At 35.2% G+C, this 12,451-nt stretch overlaps 1 protein-coding gene across 1 annotated transcript in view; it reads left to right on the top strand.

Moving 5' to 3' along the window:
• Nucleotides 1-12,451, top strand: part of LOC136846493 (uncharacterized) — a 169,225-nt gene that overhangs the window by 134,797 nt on the left and 21,977 nt on the right. The window contains 3 exon segments of the mRNA XM_067117338.1: nt 7,063-7,285; nt 8,464-8,616; nt 11,178-11,231. Of these exon segments, the coding sequence (XP_066973439.1) occupies nt 7,063-7,285; nt 8,464-8,616; nt 11,178-11,231 (430 nt within the window).

Here is a 12,451-nt window from a genome sequence, read left to right as displayed (position 1 = left end):
AGATATAAACTAATTCAAAGTCTTGATAAGAAGACAGTATTTGCGAACAATGCCGTTGACTTCAATAGAAACTGCATGCATATACTGTATATGTGTATGTATGTATATATATATATATATATATATATATATATATATATATATATATATATATATATATATATGTATACAGAAAATTAGGAAGAAAGAAATCATAACAAAACAGGCGAGATACAAACAAGAGAATGTTATATTCACAGAAAAATGAGGCAAGGAAAAAAGCTATGTTTTTCCAAAAATGTTCTATTGTGAGTGACCACTCTCGGAAATTCTGTAGAAATCTAACAAAATATGAAAAAAATTCTTGTTAGGTAAAATCCTTATTTCTGTTTTCAAAAATAATGATTTCATCTCGTTTTCTGTTCGTTTATGCTGCTTAAAATAGCTGTTAGCTACAATTTGTTGAAAAGATTTTGCAGTTTTTGAAATTAGTCCACAATCACACCAAGTATATCTCCTAACCTATTTCCTTTTCCACCGTGGGAGGATTAAACAAATGAAAAGTCCCTTTTCCGAATTTCCTGTCCACTGAATTTACCCGTCTCCATTTTTTAAGGGGGTTAAAAAATCGCGGCATTTTATCACCGTTTTTCACATTTTGGGCCGTTTTAAGGCCAACACTGATGTAGCATCAAAATTGTGAAAGTTTTGCCCGAGGCGACATTGCTAAAAAAAAAAAAAAAGTTATTCGTTGTTAAAATGATTTCTTCAAAACGGACTTGTGACCTTCAACAACACCGGCGTAAGAGGAACTTTCTCGTTGCCATGGGGATAAACTACGCAACTTTTTATGGAAATTTCAGGAAAAACGGACTGGGTGTCACTGGAAGAAGACGAAAAATGTAATTGAATTCTATTTTGTTCTCTGGATTGGAGTCACGGCAGTATAATTGAAATGTAATGAGATTCCTATGGGGAATAATCGATTTAGGTTTCATGAAAAAATTCATAAAAATATTTTCTTCAGTTTAAAAGAAATTCGTTGTATAATATGTTGCCTCAGATGGCTTTGCTTAATCTGTAAGGAAGCCTAATTAAAGGGAAAAAAATCATGTTTTTATTATTAATTATTATTGTCATTGTTTTTGTTATCTTTTTCTATCATTCAAAGACCGTTTGAGGTTTCATTTATATTTCCCTTCCATCACTTGAACCTCGTCTGCTACTTGCTTACAATTTGAGATATTTGGGAGTTTGGACATTTGGAATACGGTACATTTTTAACTGCAAAAAAAGTCATAATCGTTTTTTTAAGGACTGTGATGTAGCTTCTATATAAAACGGGGATGATTCCATAGCCGGAAGGCGAAAAGATGAACGTTGAAATTTAGAGCTTTCGAAATAAAAATTGACCGGTGACCTTGGGTTCATGACATCAGTTCTAGGAGCAATTAATAATGTGGCAATAGAGATCCATACGTTTCATGAATATAGGACGATTTAATAATCCTATTAATGGTGATAATGATAATAATGAAGCGCACTGGGTTACATATATGTAATGCTATTAAACCGATTAGAATGTTAATACTCAAATGGCGTCTTCTAATTATGTTCGACATACTACCGGTTACCGGAGGGCTTAAGATGTGCATTTTATACTCTTAATATAAGATGACCTTTCATTATGATAAATTTCATATGCTTAAGCATATACGAGCCTATTCGTGTACTTCCATGCTCTTAAAATGTCTTTGAATGATATATATTTTTGTTGAAAATCAGCTACATATTTTTGTTGAAAACCAGCTACTCATGAACACGGTCCCGTTCACTACCGATGGATTTTTTCCCCGTTCAAATTAAATAACATAAAAAGCAAAAATCTATGTCTATGACGTTTTCGTCTTTGTCATTCCCACGCAGTTTATATTGCAATATCCTGCGAAGAGTATTGCATAAAATTCCAATATGAGAAAATATGAAACTTCGGTGGAATAATGGTCCTTTTTATTAAAACACTTTTTTTTCGTGGAGAGCAATATCCATTAAGCAGTAGAGTTTTAATGCGATGTTACCGTATTTGATTTTCTAGTAAACGCTCATTTCGTACGAGAAGTGAATTGTGAATTAATGAACTTCCTACGCGAGTGAGCCTCACCCCTCTCAAGAGATACAATCAGGAAATGAGGAGGAAACCTCCTTTCTACATTATTGGAAAGCGCAGTATACATAAGATTATTGAATTCCGTAGAACAGACGTACTTTCAAAGTCGGATTGGTGTATCATCAGCCAGTGGCCTCTTTTTTTTTAGTAGTGGCAATTATTATAAAGAAAATATTCAATATCAAACAAGTAAGCCAGTCACCACAAGGAAAATATTTCGAGGTAAGGGTTGGGAAAAGTTTGAAAAAAGAGGTATGGCTTTGATGGATGATGAATATGTGATTATTGCCCAGCCCCAGTTCATCATCACTTTTCCATCCAACTGAATCACTTCGCATGTAAAGAACATTTTGAATTAAAAGAAAAGAGCAAACCTAGATTCGTTTGGAGAAAAATTTTTCGTTTGCGCTTTCTCCAAGATATATTTTTACCCCTGACATACTCAACTGAAATTCCCCATAGAACTGAGGAAACAAAAGTGATAACTTTATAGGAGACGCAAGCACAAACATAAATTAGATAAATGTATAGTGAAGATTTGAGAGATTTTGTCTAGATTCAAATTTAATTCCATACAAACACGGAATGGATAAATCTGAAGATGAAGGTTCAGCAGTAATTCTTCCAAAGGTGGTCTAAATAATAAATGTAAATATTTAAAAAGAATCTCATTAAACAGCAAGCCTAACCTTACGGAATAATGGTCCGAGTTATCAGTATGTTCACAGATGTTAGCCCCAGTAACAGCAGAAACGACTTGTTACCGTTACTTGTGGATACAGTAAATCTATAGAATCATGCAATTCTTCACTAAACCTGTCAAGTATTGGCAGCGGTTGCGTCAGCTGCTGCTACGATTTGGGTTAAGAAAATAAGAGAAATATCAGAGGGATTGAAAGATAAAGAACAAAATGAGTATGGACGAGGAAGGCGGGGGTGAATTTATTGAGGTAATGTGAGTTCGTTGACAATGCATGACATTGAAGATAAATTTGATGATAGCCGTCAGATTTCAATGATGATTGTCTAACGTGCGTTAGTTCATGTAGGAGAGTGCCTGGTTATGTATTAAATTAGGGCTGAGACAAGATTATTATGTTTCCTTAGATGTTCAATATCTTTATGGATAAAGTAGAAAGAGAAGTTTGAAAAATAGATTAGTTATAGGTGTAAAATTGTATGTAAAGATGAGACATAAATGACTATAGTGAATAAAAACTGCAGAAACTAGATGAAGAATTGAAATGTTTGCAAGTAGGGAAAAAACAAGAGTAAATGTAGAGACCAGGAAGGCAGAGCGAGGACTCTTAATTGGTATGGCGGAAAACTAAAAGCAATTGACGTGTCAGGTATCTGAGAGCAAACATAACAGGTAATGGTAGGATGAGAGGAAAGGTGAGCCACAGAATGAGTGTAGAAAGTAATGTCGGGGATAAGACTGTGTGAAGTAATATACTGTGTGTGTATATATATATATATATATATATATATATATATATATATATATATATATATATATATATATATATATATATATATATATAACTGACCAACCTGGCACTGCCAGGGAAAACTCTGAATGACAACTACTAAATCTCTCTCTCTCTCTCTCTCTCTCTCTCTCTCTCTCTCTCTCTCTCTCTTGTTAAGATAGTTACTTCAGTTACATTGCCCGGCATTTTTGACATTTTATATTTCACCCCTTCCCATACCCCATTCCTATCGTGGCTGAACTTGGACTTAAAGGGCATCGGGAGTGTTACTATTCATCTTAGCAACCTCGAAAACTATGGATTAGACACTAGTATCTATCATTTTTGACATTTCATTTTTCACCCTGCCTTCCTATCGGGGCTGAACTTGGACTTAAAGGGCATTGAGAATGTCACCATTCATCTCAGCGACCTCAAAAACTATGGATCAGAAACTAATATCTGTCATTTGCGGTTATTTTTATGTCACTCCCTTCCCACGCCACCCCTTTTGGTTCCAGTAATGTCTTAACCCCATCGCCACAGTATTCTTTTCCAGATAGTAAGTCATATGAATACCAAAATGAGGTATGAAAAATTTTTAGAGTTTATTTAGTTACTAAGTCTACAGGCAAAACCAGTCCCGTTGCAGGGAAGCCCCTCCCACCCCAATCCCCTTTGGTGTCCTTTGGTGCTAGTGATGTCTTACCCCCACAGTATTTTTTTCAAGATAGTAAGTCATATATATACCAAATTTGGTTGATATTGCTCAGTGCATTTCAGAGTTATGCTGGAACATACAAACACACATACTATTACATACACACACATACATCCATTTATATATATATATATATATATATATATATATATATATATATATATATATATATATATATATATATATATATATATATATGTAGAATCTACTTGTCACTTTTTACCAGATACATGTGTAATTCTAATAACCACAATGCCCTCTTTAACTTCTCGAATTCTTCACACTTTTTTTTTTATAAGCTTGTTACTACAAAGCCTTAAGGTCCAAGTGCAAGAAATATGAATGAACTATGATGTCCAGTAGCGGGAAACGAACCCACGTTACCATAATCACGACGAGGTCACGTTGCCGATGTGACTGCGCGAAGAGTAAAAGTCTACTGGTAAAACAACAGGTATATGTACAATATGTACGAAAGGCAATAGACTTATCCTTCTTGTGGCCAGGTTGGCAACGTGACTTTGACGTGATTATGGTAACGCAGTTTCGTTTCCCGCTGCCAAACATCATAATTTCTTCATATTTCTCACAACTGGATCTTAAGGCTTCGTAGTGACAAGTGTATCCAAAAAAAAGCGCGAAGAATTCGAGAAGTTAAAAGGGCATTGTGGCTATTATTATATATATATATATATATATATATATATATATATATATATATATATATATATATATATATATATATGTGTGTGTGTGTGTGTGTGTGTGTGTGTGTGTGTGTATATATATAATAAACACACACATCAGACAGGAGGGAAGACAGAAACACGCTTAATTAGTTTTTGATTACATTTTTATTCCCAATATTTCATAATCCGTGATTACATCATCAAGGGTTCTAGAATTAAAAATAAAAAAACATTGATATTAAAAGTCACAGAATAAATACACGAATGCAAAGTCAGGACATAAAAAAAGACAATCGACTAAAAAGGGAAATTTTACACAAAGGACGCCGAGGAACAGGCAAATAACTGCGAAATTAATTAAAACTAATAGAGCACATAGCAGACACGCAAACTTTTTTTATTTTTATTTGCAACATCACTAAAAGGTTAGAATCACAGAAAAAAGTTTCAGGGTATGAGGTGTGCGAAAGAAAAACAAAACAGCAAAAACATTGTTATTACGACTGGTGTAGAGGAACAGCCGAAGTCTGAGCGTTCAATTTCGGAATAAGCTGTTTAATCATCAAAGACTCGAGTATTGGTACTTCGCGTTCGCTCAAAGTTCGTCCAATTATGCAGACATTTTTGCGTTCAATGGGAGTTTTACAAACTCCCATTGTAAACCTGAGATTGGGGTTAATGGATTATTCCATGTGGTGTGAATAGTAATCATAATAAAAGAAATAATGGTAATAAATATGTAAAATTGTTTTGACACTTACTAACCTTCACAGCATTAGAGAATATCTCAGTCACCTCAAAATAGAGGTAAGTGTTCTTCAATACAAGAGTAGGTTTTATGGCCATTAATGCTCTCTCAATATGCTGATACTCATCTCTTTCACGCTTGATTGAACTCACTGTATAACTGTACTTGGAATGAAAAATTTTCTTTGCGCTAATAGGAAATCATAATTGTGGCCATCCTCTCTTTTCATCCACCTCGATGAGATTGAATCAAAGGTAATTCATTTAATCACTGATCCCTCTGTTATCTCAGCTCTCTGTCCTATAACTATGCGCCTTTTTACTCGTACTGTTTCGGTCACTGCTCTATTGATTTCAATGGGAGATGTCCTCCTTCTCTCAGACGATCTCGTTACAGCCATCAGGTAACTTATTCTCATATGTACAGTACTCTGCTAAAAATTGGCAGTCTCCGGATTATACAGTTCAACGAATGTTTTTTTTCCTTCTACTGTCATGCTTTGGAAATCTCTTCTCAGCACTGTTTTTCCCTGATTCTTATAAACTTTAATCCTTTAAAAGGCATTAGTTTGGCCGTTCCACTAGCATTTATGCTTCAAAAATAATGTAAGGTAATGGGATATAGTGAGATTAAATTTCTCATTTGATGTTAAAGACGACATTTCAGTTTTATGGATCACTAAAAGAAAAGTCGTTGATCTGATAATAGCTCATAATACAACAGCTAATTTAAATCTTCGATGAAAATCCCGTACGAAATCACTCTTAGTCATCTAGGCACACTTCACTTGTACATTTCATGAGGTAGATCTCTGAAAGTGTGGGAAATCCAAATGTACATATTACCACCACTTTGAGGATTCCTGAAAGACTTTTTAAAAGGTGACGTTTTAAATTCCTTGAAGAGATCTTTGTATTTTTGTGACCTTTGGTGTTGTCTGCTGAGGTAGTGTAACAATAAACTGTACCATAGTGAAGGTTAATAACGATAATAATACTAATAATAATTCCGTATTCCAAATGATGTTCTGCTTGATTTCTCATTACAGTTACTGTGAAATGCTTTGAACGTAAGATCCATCTGTTCATTAAATCTATATACCCCCACTATGATGATTTGCTTTAAGTAAAATCAACATCAAAGTTTGATCATGTTTCATCAACAAGTATGTCTTTTCCAACTTTTTTTGTCATTTAATTTTTCCAGTACGAAAATAATCTTTACCAATACTTTGAAGAGAGGAGAGGTACATACCAGTTAATGGAGTTGAATCTATTTCTTCCCAGTACAATGCAATCCAGGAGTTCTGCAGCCAGACAAGGGAGTCGTGCCCACCAGGACCACAAGGACCCATAGGACCTTCTGGAGAACCAGGACTACCAGGGAGAGACGGCGCAAGAGGCGACCAGGGACCACCTGGAAAGACTGGGCCTCGAGGCTTGACTGGTTTACCAGGACCCCAAGGAGAGCCCGGTCCTCGTGGATTCAAAGGAGAAATTGGAATGCCAGGTAAATGTCTCACGAGTGAGAGATAGTAAGAAGGGGCAGTGCTTTACAGAGAAGCCTCATGAATATTTCCTGCATTAGATATAGAAGAGCTTTTGGTCTAGACATCTCTCTATTTGTTTTTGATAGAATATAAGAATTTGTGTATGTAGATAATACGAATATTTGAGTGTGCATGTGTTCTCATCTCTCACTGGAGATTCTGGTCTCTTCCTGTATATAATAATACACGGTAGGGAATATACAATGCTCCAGTGTTAAACTTGTTCTATATAGCTTGCAGATTTCTCAGTACAACCTTTACTTTAGCGGCTCGTTTCGAAGATGGTCTCGTGTTTACTTCCAGGTCTTGAATCTCCTTTGTGTATTAGCATATGTATTCAAGTTCTTCCTATTTCTACTTATAGTCTTTGATTTTGCTAATTTTAACTGAATTTTACAGGTTTAAAGGGAAATTGAGAGGGTGGGAAGTACGACTGATTAAAGAGAAGGATTCTGACAGAAACGTGTTTATTCACTGTATAGTTGTGTGAAGAAGTGAACATTATTGTTACCAATTAAATACATGTGATCTGGAGATGTGTAGCTAACCTGAGACCATGCAATAGTGATCAAAATCTGTGTCCTTCAAAATCCGAAGCTGTCATCTGTCTTTCTGATAATCTGTATCTTTTTACTTATGGTCGGGAGATTTGTATACCAAGAATAAGTGACATCCATCAGGACACTGCTGTAATTTCTTCCACAGTTTCCTGATGAAGCTAAAATGAAGCCGAAACATTCACGTACCAAATTATAGAGGGGGAAGGAGAGTTTGTAAATCCAGAGGAGTATTAATACTGAGACATTCGAAGTGTTTGTATCGTACGTCTGAGAAAGGCTCATTCAGTACAGGACCGAAAATGTTCATGATAATGGAATTACCCGCAAGCGTCGGTATAAAATGGAAAGCAATAATTAGTCTGCTGGGAGAGTTAGAATTTGGCGCTTGAAGATTTCTTATTCATTATGTATCTAGTCGCTAAACTAAGCCGATACCTGGAGACTGTCATGTTTTTGCCATTTTATGTACTTTGAGATGAGGAAAGAGGCTGTTTGTGTAGATGAGTGGTCTGGTTTTGTTTATTTGTTGACCAGAATTGTAGGTTCACATTAAGATATTGTTCTTCTTTATCCTAAAGGTAGACAGGGACTAGACGGTCGAGATGGATTGCCAGGAGAACCAGGACTTGACGGGATACCTGGACGGAACGGATTCGACGGTATGCCCGGAGTTGACGGCATTCCAGGCTTCGACGGGACGCCCGGAAGGAATGGAACGGATGGAAAAGATGGTGGGTAGAAGTGCATCTTTCATTTCCTTTCAGTTTCGGTATTATCAATTATGGGAAGAGGACTCAAGCAGACACAGCCATCGTTCTCCTCATTGTCATCATCATCATCATCAAGTGTTGACGTAATCACCATTTTTATCATTATTATTATTATATGATCATCATAACAAGTGCAGAATATCGCCATTCTCATCATTATACTTTATAATCTTTATTAAAATCTACCAAAAATACAAGCAACCCTTTATTTAAATTACTTGAACGGTAAAGAGAGGCAATAACCTACCTGTAAATGATTCTTCAATTCTATGCATCTTCATTTAATGACTCAGACATAAATTTGCTGACTTTCAAGTCCTAGATTTCTAAAGTGACCCACATAAAGAAAAAGTTAACGATTTTACTCAGTAAAGAAAAGGTCACGCTTGTGAATTCAAAAGCAGCCGAATGAATTTGAATTTGAACCAGGTTTCAATTTCTTTAACTCGAATTCATCCTGGCGGGAACATTTTATCCCAGAATACAATGAAGGACTTCGCAATGATCTCCCATTTTTTAAAATTTTCACTCTCTGCACTAGATGGCACTGCAAACGTTCGTATTCGTAAAAGTAACCTGCCGCATAAAGGAATGGGATTCTGTATTGCTTTCGTGACAGTTAGATGGTGATTTGGCCTATTGCCGTCACTCCTATTACACTGGAACTGATATATGGTCCTCTTTATAAGCTTTCCTTCCTTTTGGTGTCCATGAGCCGACAGATAAACCTTGGCGTAAGCCTCTGCCAGCCAAAAGTCTTCATTTATACTCTTCTTGGTAAGCTCATAAACTCATTTTCTCCCTTCTTCGCATGAATGAATCCGAAGCATTTCATCCTATCACCCGTCTTCCGCTCAGATGGTTTTTTAACATCATTCGGGCTTTACTTTCCCTCATTTGATGTTGGCGAATCAGTAATCGTCGAATTGCATCACTTGGCAATAATTTCTTCTTCTTCTTCTTCTTCTTCTTCTTCTTCTTCTTCTTCTTCTTCTTCTTCTTCTTCTTCCAGTCTGTAATATTTCATCCTCGCTTTCATTTTCCATGGGTCTTACCACTACGTCTTTCATCCTGTAAGGGGTCTTTCATTGCCTTTATATGTTTAGATATTACTTTCAAGTAATTAAAAAGAGGGTTAAGTGGTTTCTCCAAGCACGAATGTTTGCAGAGTCATTACTGGAAGATAATATCACTACCGAAATTATATTTTATCTTTATCATAAGGTTAGTAAGCAGCTTTCGCGCATCACAGTTTTTAGTGTTCTGTAAAAGAAAACTATTGAGATGCCTATTTGTCTGTCCGTCCGCACTTTTTCTGTCCGTCTTCAGAGCTTAAAAACTACCGAGGCTAGTGAGCTGCAAATTGTTATGTTGATCATTCACCCTCCGATCATCAAACGTACCAAATTGCAGCCTTCTAGCCTCAGTAGTTTTTATTTTATTTAAGGTTAAAGTTAACCATGATTGTGCGTATGGCAACGCTATAGGTGCCAACAACACAGGCCACCACGGCAGCGGCTGAGAGCTTCTTGGGCTGTGGCTGAGAGTTTCATACAGAGTTATACGCTGTACAGAAAACTCAGTTACGCCGAAGAAACTTCGACGGATATTTTACCTGTTGACATTGTATCCAAAATTGTTTCGATCATCACCTAGTCCAGTTTACATTTGAATGATTAGGATCCACTTGTATTTCATTGTTGTTCCTCTGTCACATAACCTTTTGAAAGGCTACATTTATTCTGCGCTACATTTTCATGTAGAATTAGACTTGAATTGCTTTCCACGCACAGTCCCTCTTCCTCAGCCTCCGACGCATCTTCAAGATGATAACTCGGCTGTGTCTGAAGGTGCTGCTCCTGCAGGAAGTGGCTTTGGAAATATCGAAGAATTGATAAGCCGGGTGTAGCGTTCCCAGGGGGAGGGGCGGGAATTTAATGCAGTTCATGTCTCCCAGAATGTCAGATTTAGACCGGAATGACTCTGCTCATGATGAGAGCTTAACTGCAGAGATTTATTTATTGCTTGATGTAAATATTTTGAGTGACTGATATTCGAAATTACATTTGATGCTTAATTCTCTTTGTTAAGGCTTTACTACTCGGGAGGCAAAATAATTCTGGAATTATCAAATTCACGGTACTGTCTAATCCTTCCTATTATTCTCCTAAAATAGGACGTGGTAATTTACCACAGATGAAATTGTACTCTCTATAGAAACACGACGGAAATAAAAGCACTATTGTTGGAAATTCTCTCATTAACAACCACGACAATAATAGCACTGTAACAATAAAAATAATAAACCATTATCTGCAAAAGGAAAAAGAGTTTATACCGAAGAGAAAATTCTATCCAAAGGTAAACTAATCGTAAAAAAAACAAAAAAAAGAAAAGAAGTGTTCGCAATCATTAGCTCGAATTTTACGGGGATAATTGAATAGAGATTTACTTTATCCGACTTTCTCCCCTGAAAGGATTAGAGATATTCCATTTAAGCTGATGTCAGTTTTCCCTTGCAGGTAGACCCGGAGAGAAAGGGGAGAGAGGATTCGCGGGACCTCGAGGAAATCCAGGTAAATGAAGAAGTTTTCCCCCGTCCAAATCCCGACTCGTTCCTTTGGTGTAAAGTATTACATGAACGGCCAAGTTCAGAATTCTGCCGTTACTCCCTGTGTGTTACTTTTAAAGTGTAGCGTGTGCGCCAGTTTGAAATTTATCTCTCTCTCTCTCTCTCTCTCTCTCTCTCTCTCTCTCTCTCTCTCTCTCTCTCTCTATATATATATATATATATATATATATATATATATATATATATATATATATATATATATATATATTTATATATATACACATACACATATATATATATACACATACATATAAATATATATATGTATTTATACAGTATATATATATATATATATATATATATACATCTTATATATATATATATATATATATATATATATATATATATATATATATATATATATATATATATATATATATATATACTGTACATATATTTATATATATACTTATACAGTACATATATATATATATACTGTATATTATATATATATATATATATATATATATATATATATATATATATATATATATATACATATATTTATTTATATGTATATGAATCTTTTACTGTAATCTAACAGTGTTCTATAAAGTTTAAAAGGTCCATAAAACCAATGTTAACTCGATACAGCTTTACATTTCCTTTGAAAATTACATCCTATCTTGATCACTGGTGAATGTGACAAAAGTATTTACGCGAAACATGCAGGTGTGGAATGACGACGTTGGTGGATTGGAAATGGCGATGGTCCTGTGATGAAAGGGACCAATCCCTTGTTGTTTTAGTCCTCGTTAGCTCCCACATGGGGCGAGCCTTGTCACTTGCCAGCTGTTCGCATTCACCACTGATCAGGATTGAAGTATTGTCAATAGAAATATATTTTTACGTGTTAATATTGTTAATTGTTTTTATGGGTCTTATATATATATATATATATATATATATATATATATATATATATATATATATATATATATATAGACATATATATATATATATACATATTTATATATACATATATATATGTGTGTATGAGTGTGTGTGTGTGTGTGTGTGTGTGAAAAGGAAGGACATTCATATCCAGTGAAAAAGTGCAATGTGCAGGTGAAAGGCTTCTAGGAGCCTTCTGTGTACATGTATGAAGCAGCTAAAGCTACTGAATATTTGCACAGAAAGCTTATCCACGTTTCAGAACTTGAA

The sequence above is a fragment of the Macrobrachium rosenbergii genome, chromosome 15, assembly GCF_040412425.1.
Source record: "Macrobrachium rosenbergii isolate ZJJX-2024 chromosome 15, ASM4041242v1, whole genome shotgun sequence".
Lineage (NCBI taxonomy): Eukaryota > Metazoa > Arthropoda > Malacostraca > Decapoda > Palaemonidae > Macrobrachium > Macrobrachium rosenbergii.
The sequence above is the reverse complement of the archived record's forward strand: the minus strand, read 5'-3'. Positions and strand labels throughout refer to the sequence as shown.